Source organism: Herpailurus yagouaroundi, unplaced genomic scaffold, assembly GCF_014898765.1.
Source record: "Herpailurus yagouaroundi ecotype Mexico unplaced genomic scaffold, PumYag 100, whole genome shotgun sequence".
Lineage (NCBI taxonomy): Eukaryota > Metazoa > Chordata > Mammalia > Carnivora > Felidae > Herpailurus > Herpailurus yagouaroundi.
The window spans coordinates 31,781,278-31,807,564 of NW_024412391.1; the positions used below are offsets into that span (position 1 = coordinate 31,781,278).

Sequence of the window (26,287 nt, forward strand, 5' to 3'; positions counted from 1 at the left end):
ATACTCTAGTTTGAGGGTACTCCCTCATGGACCGGAGTTGAGATGCTACTGATACTAAGCTGAGTTCACTTAAACACAGCTTAGATTATATACCCATTACCATAAAGCAGTTTGACTAGTTTAAAGTATATTTTCCAGAAGTTAGATTGAAAGTCTGATGAATGAAGAGAAACTGTTTGGTAAAATACAATCAATAGCAAATAAGGAAAGACTAAATAAAGAAAAACTGTCAAGCTGTGGCAGAGTCGTTGACTTAACCCTCTGGGTGTATAATTCTATTAGGAGGAGTTCTTGGAGAAGAACAAGGGCATAAACCTCTTCAAGAGTTCCAATACTTGATAACAAAGCACCTTTCAGGAATGGTACACCAATGCATATTCTTAAAATTGGTTGAAAAAGTTCTTGTCCTTGGGGTGCCTGGGTGGCTCAGTCAGTTAAGCATCTGACTTCAGCTTAGGCCATGATCTCTGGGTTTGTGAGTTCGAGCCCTGCATAGGGCTCTGTGCTGTTGCTCACAGCCAGGAGCCTGCTTCAGCTTCAGATTGTCTCCCTCTCTCACTCTGCCCCTCCCCCGCTCCTGCTCTCTCTCTCTCTCTCTCTCTCTCTCTCTCTCAAGAAAAAACATTAAAAAAAAATGAAAAAAAAGTTCTTGTTCTTGATGGAATAAAGATGTATTATTACCTTTAATGAAAGCTGTTCCATTTGATCAGTTGGACTTCATCTGGAAATGCCTATTACTGATGTGTAGAGCTCATACATAAAAGAGAGATATTTTGTCATCAATGCAAACTCCTAAAGGAAGATCATCTACACCAACCTCATGTTTCCACACTATAGAGCATAAAATTGTGATGAAATGACTGACTGCAAATTTAGCCTGTCTTCCTGCTTTCTGGCAAATCTTTTCTTTTTGATCCTTTGGCCATGATTCCCAGTGACAGCCAATTGGAAATCTCTGCTTTCCCTAAACTCCATTGTTAGCCTCAATCCTTTACCTACCCTGACCTGTCAGACCATGAGCATCCACGATGGAGTAATTCACAGAGTCCAGAATAACAGTAAGACATATTGGAAGTTGAATAAATTACTACTAGACTGTCATGGCACCCCTTACAAAGGCATGTATCAGGCACACTTGGCTTAAAGTCCCAGCTCTGCTTCTTGTTCACTATGTCGTCCTGGGCAAATTAGTCTTTCTATGCCACAGTTTCCTCATCAACAGAACAGCATTTAATAGCTACTTCACAGGGTTATTATAAAGGACCTAAGGCAAGGCATGGCATATGGCTGGCACTCAGTAATGGTTAGCTTCTTTCCTATCTCCAAGTTGGTCTGCTTTTTGCCAGGATTTATCAGTTTTATATGGATTTTTACATAGCTCCACTTCATTTTCAGAGACAGTGAGGAGACATAGATGGGTCTTTTCTATTACAAAGTAAATGTTCCTGGCACTGACGGATTTCTACAATTTAATTACATCACATCTCTTTAAATCCATCCCATACTCCTCCTCCAAAAATCTTTCTACCATAGCCAGATTAGATTTAATCAATTTTCCCGACATCTTGAATATTTAGATCCATATGCACTTTTCTTCCCATTTCCACAACTCACTAATTATCCAAATCCATTTCATTGTTAAGACACAGTATTATTAGTGTTATTTGTCTACAACATTTATTGAACACTTTCTATGTGGCAGATACTGTTTGTTCTAAGTGTATTACATGCATTATCTCAATCTTCACAGCCCAATAAGATATTCTATCATCTCCAGTACTGAGATAAGAACACATATTTGCTTTTCTCTCTAGACTGTATGCTTTTTTATGTCATGAACTGTGCCTTGCACTTAAAAAAATTTTTTTTTAATGTTTACTTATTTTTGAGAGAGAGAGAGACAGAGCATGAATGGCAGAGGGTCAGAGAGAGAGGGAGACACAGAATCCAAAGTAGGCTCCAGGCTCTGAGCTGTCAGTTATCAGCACAGAGCCTGACGCGGGGCTCAAACCCATGGACCGTGAGATCATGACTTGAGCCAAAGTCAGAAACTCAACCAACTGAGCCACCCAGGTGCCCCTCATTTTTTTCTTTGTATGATCATGTAGGTAAGGAGGAATTCAACAAATATATTCATATGTATGAACTGACTGCAGTTTCACATTTTGCTTAAGCTGCTATAATACTCACTTTTATCAAATCTATCACTTTGTCAGTCTATAAAGTTGGTAAAAAGGTGTGCTGTTGTAATTTATAGTAAGAAACATATATTCGGTCTTTGTCCCTGCACATAGCTCCTGAAGTCCGAAGTGTTGAGACCTATAAAAAGTGTTTTTTGATATGTTAATGAGGTGACTTTTGGAAAGCACTAACCTAAGGATGAGGAATGGTGGTCAGTGGAGCCAACCATGTGATTATGGGATTGGAATTTTGGAGGGGAGACGGGATGGAGACTGAATTCAATCACCAATGGCCAATGAATTAATCAGACATATCTTAAGTAACAAAGCCTCCATAAAAAACCCAAAGGGACAAGGTTTGGAGAGCTTCCATGTTGATGAACCAGAACGCATCCATGTGCTGTCTTGCCAGGCCTCAAACTCTACAGGGATAGAAGCTCCTTTGCTTGGGACTTCATCCCACGTAGCTTTTCAGCTGGTTACTGATTCTTATTCTTTGATATCCTTTGACATAAACAGGTAATCTAGTGAGTAAACTGATTTCCTAGAGTGAGCTCCTCTAGCAAATTAATCAACTCAAGGCAGCAGTGGTGGGCGGGGGGGAGGGTCATGGAAACCTCTGATTTATATAGTCAGTGGGTCAGAAGCACAGGTAACAACCTGGACTTATGACTGACATCTGAAGTGGAGGGCAGATTTGTGGGACCGAGCCCTTAACCTGTGGAATCCGATACTATCTCTCAGGAGATTGTGTCAGAATTGAGTTGAATTGTAGGACACTCAGCTGGTGTTGGAGAATTGATTAGTGATTTGGGGAAAAAAAAACAAAAACAAACACATGTTGAAATTAGTGTCAGAATCTTAAAAGGTCACCTAAATTTTATAGATATAGTATTTCTAGGGGCTGTATCTATCTGTAGACATACAGTAAAGATTCTGTGTATGTGGTAATAGTGATGGGTGAAGCAGTAGGGTTTGATACAAAGAAATCTTTGGGGGGGGGGCACCAGGATTATGTCAGTTAGATCAATCTTCATTAAGGCCACTGTGAGCAACAGTGAAAAAATGCAAAGCAATAAAAAATTATGAATAAGCACAAGCAAACAAAATCCATAAAATACGACATTAAATTCAACCTTGTTTTGTAGATTTCTTAAGACATTACAATAGGGAAAGAAGAAAAACTTAGGAAGTCCTGTTTCTTTACTGGTTTGGTGCTATAGTAAAAGCCTAATTTTTCTTACATATAAATCAACATCTAACAATATCATCTCTCCTTATGTGAGAAATAATCATTTGGGATGTTTACAGAATATAATGTGCTTCAGGAGACTTTCTTTTTCTTTTTTTTTTTTTTAATGTTTATTTATTATTGAGAGACAGAGAGAGAGACAGAACATGAGCAGGGGAGGGGCAGAGACAGGAAGAGACACAGAATCCGAAGCAGGCTCCAGGCTCTGAGCTGTCAGCACAGAGCCCAAGGCGGGGCTCTAACTCACAAACTCAGATCATGACCTGAGCTGAAGTCAGAAGCTTAACCGACTGAGCCACTCAGGTGCCCCATTCAGGAGACTTTCTTAAATCCTACCGACTGAGCCACCCAGGCACCCCGAGACTTTCTTAAATCCTAGGACTATGGTAGATAGGATTTATTTTATTCTTAGATGTCCTGAGAATTTAGTAGGAACACTGAAATCACAGTTCTCTTTCATAACATTATCTAGCCCAATCCAAAGACACTGGAACACTTAACAGGTAACTACTAAAGGAAGAGCAAGTCACTTTCAAGTAACAGTTGAGACTAAATCACAAATAATGGAAAACTGCATATTTTTAAGCAAAATTATTAACTTAAAAAAAATGAGCCAATTTCTGTTCAACTTACGAACATAAAATTTTTCACACTTCTATATAGTTACCTTTTTTACAGACCAAAAATGCTGAGATATTCAAATAAGCTTGCTTATGATTAAGGCTGAAAATGAGAAAGGCTACTGTGATCAAACCATATGCTTAATTCATAAGGAGAATAAAAGAAGTGCCAGTGTATAGCACATTCCAGTGAGGAGGAGAAAAAAAAGTTAATTAATTCAACTCAATTTTAGCTGAGGGCATTTTTCCACAACTGCTGAACCCTAGCATGTGCCAGGCAGCTAAAATTACACTAAAATGTGTAAGCCCTGTTGTTATTTTAGAGATAATCCAGGAAGCAAAACAAAGCCAAAAATTCTCACTGCATTTTTAACATGAAATACTTTAATTTCCAATCAAGTGGATACTTTTCTTGTTTTAAGGTCTTTTTGTATTGTTTCTTTTGTGCATGAAAGTTTACAGGTTAAAAAGTGAAAACAAACACAAAAAAATAACAAGTGATTTTGCATGTATTTCCAACACACTGTTCACTCTCTAAAATAATTCTTACCAGTCTTTGTTTCTGAAGTTCCTCTCTAAGTACTCTATCTTCTGGTAAAACATCACATAACAAAAAGTAATTGTCTTGTTCTTCTGTTGAGAGATTAGGAAAATAAATGAGAAATGATATTTATCATCTTTTCCCAGAAAGATTTATTCTTTTTTAAAAAAAAATTTTTTTTTTCAACATTTATTTATTTTTGGGACAGAGACAGACAGAGCATGAACGGGGGAGGGGCAGAGAGAGAGGGAGACACAGAATCGGAAACAGGCTCCAGGCTCTGAGCCATCAGCCCAGAGCCTGACGCGGGGCTCGGACTCACGGACCGCGAGATCGTAACCTGGCTGAAGTCGGATGCTCAACCGACTGCACCACCCAGGCGCCCCCCCCTTTTTTTTTTTAACGTTTATTTATTTTTGAGACAGAGAGAGACAGAGCATGAACGGGGGAGGATCAGAGAGAGAGGGAGACACAGAATCCGAAACAGGCTCCAGGCTCTGAGCCATCAGCACAGAGCCCGACGCGGGGCTTGAACTCACGAACCGTGAGATCATGACCTGAGCCGAAGTCGGATGCTTAACCGACTGAGCCACCCAGGGGCCCCAGATTTATTCTTTTAAAAAACATACATACATATATATATACATACATACATATATATATATGTATGTATATCTATTAGGATCTTTCTTCTGGTACACAGCTCTGCTTTAGCTTTATTGAAGTCAGGCAACATAAACAGAACAATTTAATTTTAGCTATCGTGAAAGTGAGAATTCTAATATGAGAAAGTAAGATTATCCTTTGAATTTTTGCATTGTAGGGAAAAGATAGTAGCTAAGACGTATACTTACCAAGTGGAGCTGTGGAATTGATTCTTATCACACTACAAAAATCTGTAACAGGCTGTTCAGTGAACCTTTTCCTCCAATATAAAATGTACCTTAGAATAATCAAAAAGAAAGGATGGTAAGAAGACTCAATATGCTACTTACTTTAGAATGATAGGGTTTGATAAGAACATTTAATTATCCCAAAACAATAAAATTGTTGACTGATAATTGCTAGAAAATTTGTAAATGGAAAGGCGGCAGAGCATTGTAGAAATATGAAATAAATATTCAATGAAATGAAATTACTCTGTAAAGGAATGGAAATGATTAAACTTTACTATTCCCAAATTCAATAAACAGATATATGGGAACATTAAAAATGATTTATTTTTATGTGATAAAGAATTTTTTCTGAAATTGCATCTATGGTTATATGAATTTTAAATGTAACAATGCTTAGACAGGCTTTATCACACATTTTCCAATACAATGAAAGCTGGGTGGTCATCTTATACACAAAAAGTGTGGGTTCAGCTTATCCTGTCGGGTCACCAATTGTGGGTTCAGCTTTTGGCTTTGTCCAGCAAGGGTGAGAATGGCAGAAAGGACGGATTACTCAAGACTCTGCAAGAGAGCTGAGAGGGAGGCCAAGGGAAGTCTCCCTGAGCTGCTCTCAGGCTCCCATATTTATTAGGCATACATTATAGGGAAAACATTGTGCAATATGTCAGTGGCTACGTGCCAGTAAGAAAGTATAGAAAGCATGCAAAAAAACAAGGCATTCCCAAGACTACAAAAGAGCAGATGCTGAAAGCAGGGTGGAGAACAAGATAAGATATTCCACAGATAACTTGGTCTAAGGAATTCATGAGCACAAGCAGGACCCAACCCCTATATAGATATTAACCAGATACTGGTCTGCATTAACTAGATACTGGTCCCCTGTTTTCAGCAGGGTGAGAAAGCAGTGTAATGTGTTCCCTATAATCTCCTTAACCAGGACATAGCTATTTGGTTTCCCACAAAAAAGAACTGAAGGCAAAATAATAAGGCAATGAGAAGTCAGTCTAAATTCAACACATATATAACAAGACAGAGAAATTTCATTTGTGCCCACTGTCTGAAATGAGGCAGATGATTGGAAAAATAGCCAAGCTTATAATTCCTGTATCTGCTGAGCAGAATTAGAAGAAGCACATTGGCTAAATTTAAAAGCAAAGCATAACACCCAAACCTGCATTATCTGATGAAAGGAGGAGTAAGATGACAGGATTCAACAAGCTGTTCATCTTCCCATTTATCTAACAAGATTTCTATTGGCAACTGCAATCTCATTATCAAATGGTACCAAGAAGAGAATGTGGTCTCCTTCATGTGGAGAAAGGCAATGGAAAGGTTGACTATATAGCTGACAGCTTATCAGGCTATATGGTTGATAGATAAAATACAATCCAAAACCCCAAACACTTAGAACAGAAAAAGAAAACCTGTGAAAAAGATGGAACTTACTGAAATAGATTTAGTAACAGACAGTAAACATTTGGACATTTCACTTTTAAAATGTTTATTTTGAGAGAGAGTGCATATTCACGCATGAGCGTGGGGAGGGGCTGAGAGAGAAGGAGAGAGAATCCCAAGCAGGCGCTGCACTGTCAGTGTGGAGCCTGATGGAAGGGCTTGAACTCTTGAACCATGAGATCATGACCTGAGCCAAAGTTGGAAGCTTAACTGACTGAGCCACCCAGGCACCCCTTAAATAGCTTGTTATAGCAACTAGCAATGTTTTGCACATAGTAGTAGGTTAACAAGAATTTTTTTTTTTTTACTGTTTATGCATTTTTGAGAGAGAGAGAGAGAGAGAGAGAGAGAGAGAGAGAGATAAAGCATGAACAGGAAGTGGGGCAGAGAGAGAGGGAAACAGAATCTGAAGCAGGCTCCTGGCTCTGAGCTGTCAGCACAGAGTCCAATGCAGGGCTTGTACTCGTGAGATCATGACCTGAGCTAAAGTCAGATGCTTAACTGACTGAGCCACCCAGGTGCCCCAAGAAATGTTTTTAAGAGGTAGAAGAGCATTTAAAAATTCCTGTAAGGTTCTCTAAATAGACTTCAACTCTCCATATTTTGTCTCTTTTTTATTCTTACTTCCCCTTTTCTTAACATTATTGTCCTGACCCCACGGTCCTCTACAGAAAGGGCATTCATGTACTCGAAAAAAAAATTGGTGCCGGGAGAGAGGTCTGAGAGAGAGAACTGTGACACATATAAATATAAACAGATGACAACACTGAGTATGGAATATATAAGGAAAAGAAGTAAAAGACTAAGGTATGAAAATAAAACCACGTTTTTAGTTTTTTCTTCTCATGTACAACCATACTGAGGACCTGGTTGGTTAAGTAAGCAAGGAGAGAACTCTTTCCTTATAGAATAGTGCTAGACCTTATCTTAAGAGATCTGAAAATGACCTATCTGAGGCTCCAACTCAGCCTCAAGCCATAAATACTGACCCTATGTCTAGTGTGTTGGCTTCCATATTGGAAGTGTCAGATGCAGAAGGCAAGTGCGTATCAGATCCATCAACACATACAAAAAGAAGAAAAGTATCTACAAAAGGCTGAAACATTATTCTTTGGTCACTTGGGGCAGCTACAGCACTTACACAGCTACTCTTATTCTCATTTTTTTCCATTCCCCAGCGGTTGCTTAACCCCTCCTTGCCCCTTCCCCTGGACAAGGGGAGAGACAAAAAGGGAGAAATAAAAGGCAAGAGACTTAAGAAAATAAAAATGGCATTCGTAGCCATTTTTCTCATTCTCCCCTCGGCATATTTTCTATTGCAAAGTGGTGCCAGGGATGAAGGAACACAGGAGAACCTCTACTCCTGTCAGGAAAAGAAGATGTATTGTTCTTCCAAACTGTACTACACAGCCATCTATTTTCATGACAAATCAAATCCATACAGTGGAACTGGGTGCCGAGGTAACAGAGTTAAAAAAAAGCCAGGAAAGTCAAGTTCGATGTGAAGTTTCATCATGGCTACTGATACAATACAATACATGGAGAGGTTCTTCATTCCTGATTACATTCCACTGAAGGCTATCTGGGTGCTATTGAATGCTAAGGCATCATTTAATCTGTCTCTTCATTTTTTCTTATTTGTCTAATTTATTTAAAGCTAAAAACGCAATCACTCAATATTTTTTATTTATCTATCTATTAAATTTTTTAAAAAATGTTTATTTTTGAGAGAGAGAGAGAGAGAGAGAGAGAGAGAAAATGCGAGTGGGGGAGGGGCAAAGAGAGGGAGACACAGAATCCAAAGCACGCTCCAGGCTCTGAACTGTCAGCACACAGCCTGATGTGGAGCTCGAACTCATGAGACATGAAATCATGACCGGGCTGAAGTCGAACACAACCGACTGAGTCACCCAGGCACCACTGAAGTCACTCAATATTTAATTTTTTTTAATGTTTATTTTTATTTTTGAGAGAGAGACATAGTGTGAACAGGGAAGGGGCAGAGAGACAGAGAGAGAGAGAGAGAGAGAGAGAGAGAGACAGACAGACAGACAGACAGACAGACAATCTGAAGCTGGCTCCAGGCTCTGAGTTGTCAGTGCAGAGCACGATGTGGAGCTTGAACCCATGAACCATGAGATCATGACCTGAGCCGAAGTCAGATGCTTAAACAACTGAGCCACCCAGGTGCCCCTGTAGTCACTCAATATTTAAAGGCAGCCAAGAAATGATATGTGATATGAACCCTTTATTTGAAAAACAGTAATCAATGCATCTCGTACTTCAGTGAAAAGCCATAAAAGTAATTATTAGGTCATCAGCAAATACTTTTTTCTTTTAAAAGAATTTCAATCATGTTTCGCTGAACTATCTCATGAAAAAATCCTAGTAATCTTGCTTGCCCAGCCTCTCACTGTAACTGGTGTGCTTACTGACAGGCATAAAGATTTGAGATATGGTTGTTAATTAAATAGCACTGAATTAGTGGAATTTAATATAGAAAGGGGCAAGAATTAAGGAGTTAGCATTTATCTTCTAGGAAAATTTTATTTACTGAATAAAGCTAGCAAATAGCTCAGTATAACTATGGTAGATGGCTCAAAGGAAAGATTTTTTGTCTTAACACTTATTTATTTTTGAGAGAGAGAGAGAGTACAAGCGGGGGGGGGGGGGCAGAGAGAGAGGGAGACACAGAATCCAAAGCAGGCTCCAGGCTCCGAGCTGTCAGCACAGAGTCCGATGTGGGTCTTGAACCCAAGAACTGTGAGACCATGACCTGAGCCAAAGTCAGATGCTTAACTGACTGAGCCATGCAAGGGCCCCACAAAGGAGATTTTTACTTTTGTTTTGCTCTGAGAAAGTTTTACTGTTAACTTTTTTTCTGATCAAGAAGATGTTAAATATATTTAACATTAAAATTTATAGCTTCTTTCTTGTAAAGCACAAAATAAGTCTATCTCATCTATTATATATCATCTTTATTACTCATTGTACTCAGAAGAAACAATTCCTGGGAAGTTATATATGTGTATATACATATATACACACATATACATAAATACATATACATATATATGTAAATACACACACGCACACACACCAGTGACTTTTCTCAAGTTAGGAAAAAGTCCTATGTTAAGAAGATTCCAACTTAACTCTTATCACAAATAGTCAATGTTTACATTGTTTTGGAGAGGAATTTTTAGTTTCCCTAAATAGTAGCAGGGTATTATCTAAAGGAGACCGGATATATTAAAAAATATTTAAAAGTAACAGAGTTTATTTACATACATTCTTAGTCAATTTGAACTAACCACAAGAGTGAAACTTATTAGGAGGACGGCTGACAAGGAAAATTTAGGTTTCCAAATTTAAAGTACATGTTAACCACACACTTTATTTAGAAAGCACTTATATATATCAGCTATGTATTTTTTCTTTTTCTATTTTTTTAAAGTTTATTTATTTTGAGAGAGAGAGACAAAGAGACGGGGGCGGGGGAGGGGCAGAGAGAAAGGGAGACAGAGAATGCCAAGCAGTCTCCATGGTGTCAGCATAGAGCCCAATGTGGGGCATGAACCCACGAACTGTGAGACCATGAACTGAGCCGAGAGCAAAAATTGGACACTTAACTGACGGAGCCACCCAGGCACACCTGTATCTTTTGCTTTTTAATTAAAGCACCTACTTTACTGCATAACTGCATTTAGAGGGCGACCGATTCCAACATTTAACTATTGACTTCTAAGTCTGAGACCTAGTAAATAATTTGATTTTCCTGTCCACACACTGATGAGATTAGTATCAATGATACAAAAGAGAGATTAGTACAAATATAGCTACTTAGCTATCATACATAAGAACAAAGGGAAAATACAAACTCTGATTTAGATATTCCTCACAGATTTTAGGAGAAAGAAAACTTTAATGTTTCTCAATTATCACTGGTAGATCACCATATTTTTCTCCAATTCCTGGGGGAGAATTTGCATTTACATGATAAAGCAGAGTAAAAGAAGAGATGACATCAAAGAGAAGCTGAGTGGTTCAAGACTTAAAGATTATCTCAGGGCACCTGGTTGGCTCAGTTGGTTAAGAGTCCGACTCAAGATTTTGGCTTACTAAGCACCCCCACACTGGGTCAGCCCGGAGCTGCTGTCAGCTTGGGATTCTCTCTGTCCCTACTCTGCACTCAGGCATACTCAAGCGCTTTCTCCCTCTCTCTCAAATAAATAAACACAAAAAGAGAGTATTTCATTTGATAGTCTTGACAATGGTTGCTTGATAAGAATTTGAAAATTTCTAGCCCAAACAGTATCTAAAACAAAATCAACAGATCTGACTACATACAACTAGATACCATATATATAAGGAAGCTCCAAGAATACTCCCAGGACACACACAAACACACACACACACACACACACACACACACACACACACACACAAAAGCACAAATATTTTAACTGAAAATAAAGATTAATGAATGAGAATGAGAAGAATGAAGTTCTTCCTCTGAAACTGTGTAATAATTAGTTTATTCAACCAGCCTGGTGGCATATATCATGCACATAATTCCCCTTTGCTATTCTGTTCTATCTCTGCTTCCCGACCAGGTAACACCAAAATCTATTCAAAAATTGCAATGCTGAGTGGCCATAATAATGCAGAAGGTACTCGACAGACATTCTGTATTGGTGCCAGGCAATTCAGAGGAACATGAAAGGTTAGAGAACAACACCCCTGTGGGCCTTCTGGCTATTCCAACTGGAAAACAAACTTATTCTCAAAGTTTAGAAGTGTTAAGGATTCTAAGTTAAATTTTCTCAAAAGTTTTATTTCGCAAATGATAATTAGAGTTTCAGAACGGCATAAATGCCTATTGAAAACTCAAGCTATAGTTGCAGAAAACTAACATTTCAAATATATCTTTTGTAATAAAAATAGAATAAAATTTTTGGCTACCATCTATTGGATATAAAAGATGTCTCAGGTACTAGTTGGTGCTATATGAAGCACCTGTTTTATGTAACACTCAACAATCTTATGTGAGTCAGCATTTTCCCCTTTTACTGATGAGGAAACTGATGCTTAGAGTAGTTAAGTAGTTTGCTGGACATTACATGGTTAGGAAGTCACCTAAGTCTGTGTTCAACTCTAGGCCTGCTTGGTTTCATAGTCCACTCTCAGTAATATAGGCTGCTGCTTTGCAAGACCCATCATAAGATAGAAACTGCTTGCTAGGAATGATGTGGTCCGGCAGATATAGAGTTCAGATGCAGAGATGTTACAACATCTGAGTTACTACAGTGTTTTGTAGAGAAATCAGGGCAGAATATCTAAAAATGGTTCCTGGCCAGCTATACCAAAATGTATGCTTTTAGTAATTGTACAAAACCAGTTAACTATCATGATAGCATGTACATGGAAAACGCTTCCAAATGTCAACTTGGACTTCCAAGTGTCAACTAATAACAGCATGAACAAAACTACTTCACTCCATTTGCTTAAGAAAAGGCATTTCTCTTCTAAGAACTAGGAACTGGAAAAAAAAATATGCTTATATTACTTGTCTGTTGGTATGAATATTCTAAGTCAGGTGCTCATAGATTAAAGTTTAGCTCACTTTGGGTCCTAGCTGTATAGGTGAGGTTCCTACATTTCACACATGCCCAATGTTGGCAGTTCCCGAACCACTTATCTCTTTCTGTTCTTCATCCTCCTCATCCTCTTCCCCTCAGTACCTCAGGTGACTGATGTCAAGCCTTTGGTTTATTGAGTGACCTCCCCCCACCCCTACTTTTTTCCTGTTTTTTGTCAGAAAACCAGAAAAATGCTCATCACAGCACTTAAGCTGAGAGTTCTTTGGACAATATCCTTTTGGCTTCGCAGGCTCCAACCAAGGATCCCTGTTCCCAACAATGCTTGAAAAAGAATATGATTTTTCACATTTGCACAAGAATAATTTTATATATAAGCTTATATATAAGTTATGTCTTTCCTTTATGGAATACTGAATTTAATTCTCTTATGGCCAAAGCCAAAACTTACCTTTGGAAATCAGCAACCAACTTGATATCAGCTATGACCATCTTATGTTCAATAATCATGTGCTTCAGAAGTTTGTCTTGTTCATCCATAGGAAAATGTTCTTCACAGAAAATACAAGGCACAGATGGAGAACCTTCTAAAGCGGTGGTGCCACCTGGACTTTCTGGCAGGGAAAGCGGCTCCAGGATACAATCCTTACTGTCTGGGAGAGAGAAAAAGCAAAAGCAAGGAAAAAGAAAAAAAAAGAAAAGAAAAGAAAAGAAAAAAAAGAAAAAGCTGCAATCAGCTCTTTAGAAGGATGATTTCTTACCTCCTGCATTAAAAGGAAAAATCCACAGTGCCACAGTGCCAGAGAACAAGATATTTTATTATCATTTTAAGTAGATTCTGCAACCTAGAGGCAGGGAGTTGTGCAAAGCAGCTCCAACTCTCCATTTGCCGGCTTGAATGGGGGAAACCCATTTGTCAGAGCAGCTGTTCAGGCATTCTTGGACACTGGCCAGCGGCAGCAATTCCGGGGGTACTTGCAAGGGGAAGGCTGCAACATGCTGGGTTAAGGTTCTATGGCCCAATTGTGACCTATGGCTGATAGTCATCACACTATGGGAAGTAAATGGTATATTCTGAGGCTCCAGATGATACCAGGCCAGTCTTTTAAGCTGCTTCCTGTTGCACCTGCAAACTCTTTCCTGTTTGATTATCTGTCATGTGCAAAGAAGACAGCTCTCACATTGGGTTGACATAGCATGTGCTGGGTGGCCCAGGTGGTAATTTTTGATGTTGATTTATGTCTACCATTCGCCTGTTACACAATTATGTATCTTAATTCAAGTTCTTATGAACAAAGAGATGAATGATCATTTACTAGACATACACGGTAAACATTTTTTTGTGTATATTATTCATTTTCCTAACATCACCTATGGTATCTTTGAGAGTTGAGCTGTGTAAGATCTATAGCTCTGAATTCATGCCTCAAACCACTGCCAGGTGTGTCAGGAGCCCTCTTCAATGCTCCAGGGGGAAAGACTGGATTGGTCACCTTTAGCTGGCAATTGAGTAGTTAGTGACTGGGCAACTAGCATAAGACATTTAGCATCTGAGGAAGGGCAGGAAACCTTCATAAAGAAAGACAGTTATACCACAGAAAAGCCTTTGGAATTAGCTTACTATTAATTTTATTTCTTGTTTTTATCTTACTTTAACTTGTTTCTAACGGCCTTCTTAATTGCATAATTCACTGAATCAGTTAATGTTGCACTGCTGACCATGGTCTGAGAACTGGACAAGCATTCATTCACTCAACGAAAATCAGCTGAGTATCTACTGAGTGCTGGTCTTTTCTGCTTAACGTTGCATGACATGATTCTTATCATCAAGGCTAAAGTGATTGCAATTTGTTAGATGGTACAAATAAGTTTAAAGGATAAAGAGAGAGAGACGGAAAATGTATAGGGTCTATGGGAGCATGGGGACAGAAGAGTCAACTGAGCTGGAGTGGGAAGGTGTCCCAACGGCCATGTCCTCTAATACATCACTCACAATACTCTGCTCATATTGAAGTATGCTAAATTAAATTTTTATGTTAGTTCCATAAAATTATTTAATACCAGAAAAGGTGGAAATAGGGTATACATGACAACGGAGAGAATATTTAAAAACGTATAAGCACTTTAGAAGCACTATTAACAAAAGTGATGTTACCAACAATTATATTTATTAAATTACATAATGGAAGCAAGGAGTTCTGAACTTCTACAGTTCTTCAGTTGTAGGTTATATCCTTCAGTTGTAGGTTAAATTCTGTAGGAACTTAACTCTCATGCTAAAAATAAGACAGGGAAAGAGAAATAGGTAATAAACAAATGAAACTCTGTATTTTACATCCAATAGAACAGTACAACAAAAGACAGCATATATTCTAAATAGAGGTACCATTAGTAACCATTACATACCATCTAGAAAATAACAGGTACTGTCTTACACCCTTCTCCACGAATTTGAATGATATGTGTAAATTCATTTTGCCTGATCGCAGAAAACAATGTATTAATCATCACCAATAACAAGAGCTAACATTACTAGGTATCTGATATTTGTAAACTACCCTAGCAAAGGGCTTCAGGGCATTTTCTCAATTAATTCTCACTACCTTATTCAGTTGGTACTATTATAACCCTCATTTTCCAGATCAGACTACTCAGACTTAGAAAAGTTAAATCAAGTGGCCTAAACACACAGCAAGTTAAGCCTAAATTAAAACACGACATTATTCTGCCTCTAGTTCCAAAAGGCATTTTCCCCAAGTCTGTGTTTTTCTGTAATGTGTATATTCAGTGCCTTTTTGAATTGGTACGTATTTATAAGTCACGCTGAATCTATGCATTCTGCCAGTGTCCTGCCGTGTCCCTGATACTAGTTCCACCAGCAACTCTTACACAAATCTCAGTAGCCCACATCCTCCAAAAACCACTGGGTACAGTTTATCTGTCACTGTATTCTTTCCTAATGTTTCACTACAAACTCTCTAATCTTCTTCCGAGGTTCATTCCTCCTCCCTTTTGTATGTTCAAGACCCAGTTTCTCTTTCTTCAAATTATTTCTAAGAGAATGAAACTAAATGTTCATACATGGTAGAACCAAACAGCGTGTGGTTACTGTAAAGGCATACAGGAATAAAATCATAAGTATGCAAATTTCATGTATGAGGAACCTGTGGTTTAGGAGATACTAAGTCATATCTGGGAACTCGAGTTACTATGTAATTCAGAGAATAAAAATTTTAATAGAACATTTTTGGACAAGATTTTAGTGTTCTGACTCCTTAATCATTTAGCATCATGTTCAAATTTATGACAGCAGTGATCAAAAGAAGTAGTTTGTTTACCTATGTCTTTCTTTCCCCACTTCAGACTGTTAATCGCTGGAAGGCAAGATGAGTCTTGGTCATCTTTAATTACCTGGCATGCACACTGTGTTACTGCATCATGACTGCCACCGCCACTGTGGGTTAATTCTGTGCCAGGCACTGTTAAGCCCTTTACATGTACATTATTAACGCAATTAACCTTCACAATAACCCTATGACAGAGCTTCCATTTCTTTCCTATTTTATAGTTGAGAAAACTGAGGCACTTAGAGACTAAGTGACTTTCCCCAGACAGCTAGTAAATGGTGGAGCGGGGATTTGAATCCAAGTGGTCTGGCTTAAGCATGAGCACTCTTACCCTACACGTAACACTGAGGAAGTTGGACGTTTTCCTGTAGGAAGTAGAGCCACTCCTATGTTTACACTGATATGGGGAGAATGGGTTGTGAGACGTAAGTCTCCAGATGGGGAGACTGGCAGTTGGGAGACTACTGCAGTGTCCAGGTTGGAGGCAGCCATGTTAGCAGTGCTTGGAGGGAATGGAGAGAGGGGAGGATGCAGAGATTGCAGCGACAGTTCTTGATTACTGGTTGGCCAGAGGGAGTGAAGAAGCCTGGGATGCCTTTTAAGATTCCGGCAGGGGAGGCTGTATGAATGATGGGCACCAATCACCACTTTAGGAATGCATGTGTAGAGGCACTTTTTTGTTCTGTGAGAAGGACAGATAATGAGTAAAGCTTTAGAAGAGCTCAGGTAATCTGCTCCAAAGTTAAACATTCCTGACATGGATTTTGGACAAGGGCAGGAGTGACTGGAGTCTCATGTGATGCATTTACGTTATTTTCTTTGTTTGCCAGCAACCCTCCTCCCCCAGTCCTCTTGAGGGTTTGACTCACTCCATCTCTCCATGTCCAACAATAGCAAATATCCCTATTGCAATTAATTATTGACATGTATATCTGTGCCCCTCGGGTAGTATGGTAACACCTCAGGTCAAGGACTAAATCTTGTTTTCATATCTCTGGTGTACACTATAGTCCCTGAAACATACATGGTATTTGATATGTGCTTGAAAAAATGAATAAGACCAGAGATACCTAAAACTAGAGTTATACCTTTGACTCAGCTTTTAGGTAAGTTCTATTTCAGGGAACACCTGTGGCTGTCTGTATTTAGGGGAACTTCTTCTGCCTCAGATTGAGAGCAGTCCAGAATAATTATAGCCAAATCTTTAGTACTGTGGGCCTTGGTATAATGAGCCCACTGGTAATAAATAATGATGTAAAAATTATACTAAATTCTAATAACAAGTATTACTGAGTGTAATAAAAGTATGTGAGGTTTATTTAGGGATTTTTAACTTCCTTTTTTATTTTTCACCCATGCTCACCAGTAAACAGAGACAAGTTGCATTTGGAACGCAGAGTAAGTTATACCACTCTGGCAGAGGATGTTTCTATAGCAAAGGCCTGAACTCAAGTATATATTTTACTTTAGAGCAATGGTTTCCAAATCTGGAGTGCTTTTTAAAAAGTAATGATTTCAAGGCCTTATTGTTAGATTGACGAAATATAACTTTTACCGAGCAGTAATTCCTAAACTCAAGTCTGGGGATCAATGGTTCAAGGAATGATTCCAAAGGGATTGTGGACATCCTGATCATACATTAGAGTGTGGGTATTTTGAACTCACAGCAAGTCTGTAAATCAGGAATAGGGCCTGGTGGCAAAGCTTACTTGATAGCGTATTCTGTCCTAAAGAGAGCCTCTCAAACTCTAAGCACTGTGTCAGCATAAACAACTTAGTATGATTTGTCTAACAGGTTGTTTATTTCTAGTTGTCATCATAAGAATCATAGTTACACCTTACCATGTAGTAAAAAAATAAATACAGAAATATAGATTTTTTTTTTTTGCTACAGTGACCTTGAACTCGAAAAGGCAAAAGGAAATAAACTCTATCTAGCTCCTTTCAGCAAAGAGGCAAAGCATCTTGAAAATTTTGGCCCCATATCTGCTTCACACATTTGTTACAAATTAACAACAACAAATTATCTGCTCTAGTTCTCACTTTGAACAGCAACTCTGTTTAAATGAACTGTGAAAAATACCATCCCAAGAGAGCTGAATTTTTGAGGAGATCCTATGCTGATTGTGAACAATTTTATTGACTCTGGCTAAGATCCTCAAAGAACCACATTATTATTCTAAGATCATGCTTCTCAAACTTTTAACATGCTTATAATTCACCTGGAGACTTTGTTAAAGTGTAGATCCTGATTCAGGAGGTGTGGTGACCGGGGAAACATGCCAATCCAATCTCCTGTCGCTATGAGCATAAATGAAATATAGTCTCAGGTGCTGTGCTCTGAAATCCTACTTGCACTGAAGCCAAGCTTTCCACACGCTGCTCTCAGTAAATGATTAGAGCCAGCAGAAATGGTAACGCAGGCTCATTCCTGTGAGAGAGAGAATTTTACTGACATATGACAGTGGCTGAGGACTCTCAGCAGCTTGCCAGAAATGTGCTTACTTACAACTGTGTTGCCGTCTGAGACTCTACTCCACTGCCCTTCCTTCCCTCTTTCCTTCACAGGGGTCAGACCTACATTGCTACCTTCTCCAGCACTCTCTCCCTTTTCCGTCCTCTGGTGTCTTCTCCCCAAATCTCTTACATGTCAAATCCCATCTTGCTGTGTGCTTCTTGGAGGACATGAACTAACAAAGTAGGTCTAGGAGGTAAAAAGTCTTGAAATTCTGCATGTCCTTGTTTCCAGGTGATGTCAGTCTGCTTATCCACAATCATACTTTGAGTAGTAAGGTTCTATTTAGGGAACAAACCAGTCATGAATTCATATTTTATCTAAGTGTTAAAATGACAACCCTAGACTTTATAGTGTATCATTCCTGCCAAATAGATAAAAGCTGCTGGTGCTTTGAAGGATAAAGAAGAAGCTTCTGAGGTTTCTGTCCTCCTTAAGTCAAATGAGAAAGAAAAGCCCATATCAACAAATAATTGATGAGAAGGCTTTCAGCCTTCCTTCATGGGGAATTGGAGAACACCTCACACATCACTCCTCCTTTAAGGAAGTACCCACACTTTGCTGTGTACACCATCATAATATCACTGCTAAAACCCTGAAAAAAATATAAAGCGGTAATTTGGTGATAAACTCGACCCAGATCAAATAAGTTTAGTTGTGACTCTTATCACACTCTGATAATCTAATTGATCATCATTATAAAAATTGGAATATGAAGATGGGCAGGGTTTTTGTAGTTTTTGTAGTTTTAACTTGCTATAAACAAGCTCCTAATTTCAAAAAAAAAAAAAAAAAACCAAACCCATTTCCTTTACAGTTGTCCTTCATTATATTAGTGTAATTTCTTTGATGATAGCTTTCCTTAGTATCTTATCAACTCTGGATATTTTCATGCCTGTTCTCTAAGCTTTTGATTAGAACAAACATCATATCTTTCCATAGGACTCCAATGCCTACTCAATGTCATTTATTGTATCTTAGTTTTATTCTGGAAGTAAAACTTAAGAAGTAACTTTTATTTCTAAGTTCTTGAGGGTACTTCTCACTTAAACTAAAAACATGGCTTTCTACTTCCTAAGTAAGTCTGTCCCTTAATTTCTAAGAGTGCGCCCCCTAACAGATGCATTTGGAAAATGGAAAAGATTGGTTTAGTCTTCTTAACCGCAATCTATCTCTAAAGCTCAGAGTAAGAACATAAGACCCTTATGTAAATACCCTTGGGCTAATAATTTATTATGTAAATTATTGTGGCCTCATATTTAAAAAATTAATTTACTATACAAGCACTAAGACTAGGGGAATACGGGAAAGGGAGATGAACTTAGGTGAGCATTGTTACACATTCTTGACACCACTGAGACTGCTGATGAAGGTGTGCTGAATTAGTACGCTCAAATATAGCTGGCAGGTTTGCCACAGCCTTTGGTATGGAAACAGGGTTATAAACACATTCAACCCTTAATCCTAATAAGCGCTTTGCCTAGAAATTTAAGGAGCTAATTTAACACAAGCAAAAAACTGTAAAAATGTTATTACAACATCACCTATAAAGCAAAGTAATAGAAGCCACCTAGGCGTCATGCAAATGAAAAGCAGTTCTTTAAAATATGGCATATATGTGCTGTGTATTATGCATGTGCTAAATGACAATTATGAAGACAATGGAGAAATATTGTAAAACATGTTTGAAATTTATTAAAAAGAGCTTAATCCACAATGAACTGCACACAATTCCTCACACACACACAAACGTACATGTACATACACCCACATATAAGTACAAGGCTTGAAAGGAAAGATACAAAAAGAAAAACTATGAGAGATTTTTCTCTACAACCAACTTTCCCTAACACTGAAAAATTTTGAAATAAAAAGCATGTCTTCTGACAAGTTCCTCAATGTGACTGTGACAGATAAAATTAAGAGAAAGAAATAAAGCAAGTATAATTTTATTTGGTTACTAAGTCTTGACATTTCAAGATGAAAAATTTTGATTACATTTATCATTTAAAAAGTGAGCACCTGCTATGCACAAAGTGTATGCTAGACACTATCAAAACTATAAAGATTATTAATATAGAATCCCTATCCTGAAGAAACTGTTAGTCTAGAGGAAAATATGAGACAACTATACAAATAATTATAATACTATTCAACATATGCAAAGTTGAGGGTTAAGGGATATGGAAGGAAAAAACCTCAAATCAGGAGAAATGAAAGAGAATCTTCATGGAGTCTTCTTGAAATGGTAAAGAACTCCAGCAAGTATATATATAGATAGTTAAAAAATCAAAATAGTCCAATTAGTGCTAGAGTCTAGGAGGGAAAAGGCAGCAAGAGTAGATGGATCACATGTTGGTGCACCTTAATGCTAGTCCAAAGATTTATATTTAAATTTGGAAGTGGTGAGGAGATTCAGAAGGTCTTTAATTAAGGAAGTAATATAACATATAAGGTCACAAAACAAATCTTAATAAAATAAAAATGCAACAAACTTACAGGATGCAACAAAAAAACAGGACTAATAGGGAAGCTTAGAGCGGCAAATAAGTTAAAAGGAAGAAAGACCTCATAAACAACTTGACTCTGTAACTCAAGGAATTACTCAAAGAAGAACTAAGCTCAATGGTAGCATAAGGGAGGAAATAATAAAGAAGGACAGAATGAAATAAAGAATAGAAAAAAATTAACAAAATTAAGAGTTGTTTTGAAAAAGTAAACAAAATTGACACACCTTTAGCTAGACTAAGAAAAAAAGAGAAAAGACTCAAAATCAGGTATGAAAGAAAAGGAAATTACAACTGATACCACAGAAATACAAGGATCACAAGAAATGGCCATGAATAATAATATGCCAGCAAATTGGATAACTTAGAAGAAATGGATAAATTCCTAGAAACATGCAACCTGTCAAAACTGAACCATGAAGAAATAGAAAATCCGAATAGACTTATGAAGTGATTGAATCAGTAATAAAAAAAACCTTCTAACAAAGAAAAGCTAAGGAACAGATAAATTCACAGGAGATTCTACCAAACATTTAAAGAAGATGTAGTGCTAATCCTTCTCCAAAACATAAAAGAGGAGGGAATACTCCCAAACCTGACCAAAATCAGACAAAGACATTACAAGAAAAATAAAATATCCCCAATGAATACACATGCAAAATCCTCAACAAAACACTATCCAAATTCAACAGCGCATTAAAAGGGTTATACACCATAACCAAGTGGGACTTAACCCTGGGAGGCAAGAATGGTTCAGTATATGAAAATCAAATCAATACAATACACCACATTAGCAGAATGAAAGATAAAAATCACATGATCATCTTAATAGATGAAGAAAAAGAATTGGACAAAATTCAACATCCTTTCATGATAAAAACACTCAACAAATTAGGAAAAGACAAACACTTCTCCAACATAAAGAAGGCTATATATGAAAAGCTCACAGTTAACAACATATTTGACTGTGAAAAACTGAAAACTTTCCCTCAAGATCAGTAAGAAGACAGGATGCTCACTTTTGCCACTTCCATTTAACAGAATACTGGATGTTCTAGCAAGAGTAATTAGGCAAGAAAAAATAAAAGGCATCCAAATCAGAGAAAAAGTAAAACCATCTGTTTGCAGATGTCATGATTTTATATATAGTTTACCAAAGATTTTACACACACACACACACACACACACACACACACACACACACCATTGCTTATAACTAATAAACAAATTCAGGCAAGTTGCAGGATACAAAATCTATAAGCAAATATCAATTGTGTTTCCTGAAGACACAGACTAGACATAATGCCAAGATGGAGGTATTCACTTCAAAAGAAACAACAAGAAGAGGTCACAGCCAGGGATCTAATCAAAACAGATATAAGTAATATGCCTGAACCAGAATTTAAAACAACAATCATTAAGATAGTAGCTGGGCTTGAGACTAGCATAGAAAACACCAGGGAGTCCCTTACCTCAGAGATTAAAGACCTAAAAACTAGTGAGGCTGAAATAAAAAATGCTGCAACAGAGATGTAAAACTGACTGGATGTAATGACCACAAAAATGGAAGAATGAGAGGAATGAATAAGTGATATAGAAGATAAGATTATAGAAAATAATGAAGCTGAAAAGAAGAGGGAAAGAAAAATACTGGATAACAAATGTAGACTTGGGGAACTCACTGACTCCATAAAGCATAATAATATTCATACCACAGTAGTCCTAGAAGAAGGGAACGAAAAGAGGGTAGAAGGTTTATTTGAGCAAATTATAGCTGAAAACTTCCCTAATCTGGGGAAGGAAACAAATATCCAAATCCAGGAGGGACAGAGAACTCCCACCACAATCAATAAAGCAGGCCAACAGCAAGACATATCATAGTAAAATTTGCAAAATACAGAGATAAGGAAAGAATTCTGAAAGCAGCAAGGAAAAATAAATCCCTAACCTACAATGGAAGACAAAATAAGTATAGCAGCAGATCTGTCCGCAGAAACTTGGCAGGCCAGAAGGGAGTGGCATGATATATTCGACTTGCTAAATGGTAAAAATATGCAGCCAAAAATACTTACTCCAGCAAGGCTGTTATTCAAAATAGAAGGAGAGATGAAGAGTTTCCCAAACAAACAAAAACCAAAGAAGTTCATGACCACTAAAGCAGCCCTTCAAGAAATATTAAAGGGGATTCATTGAGTGGAAAAGAAAGACTGAAAACAACAAAGACTAGAAAGGAACAGAGAAAATCTCCAGAAACACCAACTTTACAGGTAATACAATGACACTAAATTCATATCTATTAATTAATAAGCACCCTGAACGTAAATGGACTAAATGCTCCAATCAAAAGACACAGGGTATCAGAACGGATAAAAAAACCCCAAGATCCATGTATATGTTGTCTAGAAGAGACTCATTTTAGACCTAAAGACATCTGCATATTGAAAGTGAGGGGATGGAGAACCACTTATCATGCTAATGGACATCAAAAGAAAGCCAGAATAGCCATACTTAAATCAGACAAATTAGATTTTAAACCAAAGACTGTAACAAGAGATGAAGAAGGGCACTATAGCATAATAAAGGAGTCTATCCAACAAGAAGATCTAACAACTGTAAATATTTATGCCCCCAACGTGAAACACTCAAATAAATGTCAATTAATAACAACATAAAGAAACTCATCAATAACAACACAATTAACAGAGGGGACTTTAACACCCCACTTACAGTAATGGACAGACCATCTAAGCAGAAAATTGAAAGCAAACAATGGCTTTGAATGACATACTGAACCAGATGGACTTAACAGATATATTAAGAATATTTCATCCTAAAGCAGGAGAATACACATTCTTTCTGAGTGCACATGGAACATTCTCCAGAACAGATCACACACTGGGTCAGGCCTCAACAAGTACAAAAACACTGGGATCATACCATACATACTTTCAGAAGACAATGCTATGAAACTTGAAATCAACCACAAGAAAAAAATTTGGAAAGATCACCAATACATGGAAGTTAAAGAACACCCTACTAAAGAATAGGATAATCAGGAAATTAAAGAAGAAATAAATACATCGAAGCAAATGAAAATGAAAACACGACAGTCTCTTACTTCAGAAGAGAGAAGTATACAGCAATACAGGTCTACCACAAGACTTTTTCACTTCAAATATACAACCTAACCTTACACCTAAAGGAGCTAGAAAAGGGACAGTAAATGAAGCCTAAGGCCAGCAGAAGGGAAATAAACATTAGAGCAGAAATAAATGCTATAGAAACAACAACAAAAAAACCCAGTAAAACAGATCGATGCAACTAGGAGCTTGTTCTTTGAAAGAATTAATAAATTGAAAGCCCCCTAGCCAGATTTATCAACAAGAAAAAAGGACTCAAATAAAATCAAGAATGAAAGAGGAGAGATCACAACCAATACCACAGAAATACAAAGACTTGTAAGAGAAGGTTATGAAAAATTATATGTCAACAAATTGGGCAAACTGGAAGAAATAGATAAATTCCTAGAAAGATATAAAATACCCAAACTGGGGCGCCTGGGTGGCTTAGTCAGTTAACTGTCCGACTTCGGGTCAGGTCGTGATCTCACATTTGAGCCCCGCCTCAGGCTCTGTGCGAACAGCTCAGAGCCTGGAGCCTGCTTCAGATTCGGTGTCTCCTTCTCTCTCTGCTCCTCCCCTATTCGTGTTTGTCTCTCTCCCTCTCAAAAATAAATGAACATTAAAAAAATTAATAAAAAAAATACCAAAATGTAAACAGGAAGAAATAGAAAATTTGAACAGACCCATAACCAGCAAAGAAATTAAATCAGTAAACAAAAATCTCCCAACAAACAGAAGTCCAGGGCCAGATGGCTTCCCAGGGGGAATTCTACCAAACTCTGAAAAAGAGTTAATGCTTATTCTTCTCAAACTGTTCCAAAAAAATAGAAATGGAAGGAAAGCTTCTAAACTTACCCTATGAAGCTAGCATTACCTTGATTCTAAAACCAAAGGCCCCACTAAAAAGGAGAATTATAGGCTAATATCCCTGATGAACATGGACACAAAAATTCTCAACAAGATACTAGCAAATTGAATCCAATAATACACTAAAAGAATTATTCACCACAATTAAGTGGGATTTATTCCTCGGCTGCAAGCATGGTTTGATATTTGCAAATCAATGTTATATATCACATTAATAAAAGAAAGGATAAGGACAATATGATCCTCTCAATAGATGAAGAAACAGCACTTGAAAAAGTAGAGTACCCTTTCTTGGTAAAAATCCCCAACAAAGTAGGGATAGAGGGAACATACCTCAACATTATAAAGGCCATATGTGAAAGACCCACAGCTAATATCATCCTCAATGGGGAAAAAGAGAGCTTTTCTTCTATACTCAGGAACAAGACAGAGATGTTCACTCTCCACTGTTAATTTACCATAATACTGGAAGTCCTAGCCTCAGCAATCAGACAACAAAAAGAAATAAAAGGCATCCAAACTGGCAAGGAACAAGTCAAACTTTCACTGTTTGCAGGCGACATGATACTCTATGAAGAAAACATAAGAGTCCACCAAAAAATTGCTAGAACTGATATATGAATTCAGCAAAGTTTCAGGACACAAAATCAACATACAGAAATCTGTTGCATTATATACACCAATAATGAAACAGCAAAAAGAGAAATCGTAATTGATCCTATTGACAACTGAACCAAAACCCATAGAATACCTGGGAATAAACCTAACCAAAGAGGTAAAAGATCTGTAGTCTGAACACTATAGAACACTTATGAAAGAAACTGAAGAGGACACAAAGAAATGGAAAAACATTCCATGCTCATGGGCTGGAAAAATACTGTTAAAATATTTGTACTCAACCAAAAGCATTCTACACATTTAATGCAATCCCTATCAAAATAACACCAGTATATTTCACAGAGCTAGAACAAAACAATCCTAAAATTTGTATGGAAACACAAAAGACCCCAAATAGCCAAAGCAATCTTGAAAAAGAAAAGGAAAGCTGGAGGCATCATAATTCCAGACCAAGCTATATTACAAAGTTGTAGTCATCAAGACAGTATGGTACTGGCAGAAAAACAGACACATAGATCAATGGAACAGAATAGAAAACCTAGAAATGGACCCACAACTATATGGTCAATAATCTTTGACAAAGCAGAGAAGAATTTCCAATGGAATAAAGGCAGTTTCTTCAACAGATGGTATTGGGAAAACTGGACATAACATACAAAAAAAAAAAAAAAAAAAAAAAAAAAAAAGAACCTGGACCACTTTTTACACCATACACAAAATAAATTGAAAATGGATGAAAGACCTAAATGTGGGACAGGAAACCACTG

At 37.5% G+C, this 26,287-nt stretch overlaps 1 protein-coding gene across 3 annotated transcripts in view; it reads right to left on the reverse strand.

Moving 5' to 3' along the window:
* ZNF277 (zinc finger protein 277) overlaps positions 1-26,287 on the reverse strand; it is a 114,947-nt gene that overhangs the window by 34,133 nt on the left and 54,527 nt on the right. The window contains exons 2-5 of one of the 3 annotated variants that reach the window (XM_040472214.1): positions 18,114-18,322; positions 12,996-13,197; positions 5,448-5,536; positions 4,603-4,685 (exon numbers count right to left, since the gene is read on the reverse strand). In XM_040472214.1, the coding sequence (XP_040328148.1) occupies positions 4,603-4,685; positions 5,448-5,536; positions 12,996-13,084 (261 nt within the window). In that variant the 5' untranslated portion in view covers positions 13,085-13,197; positions 18,114-18,322. The remainder of the gene's footprint in view (positions 1-4,602; positions 4,686-5,447; positions 5,537-12,995; positions 13,198-18,113; positions 18,323-26,287) is intronic. The other 2 variants (XM_040472212.1, XM_040472213.1) reach the window with 2 other exon arrangements.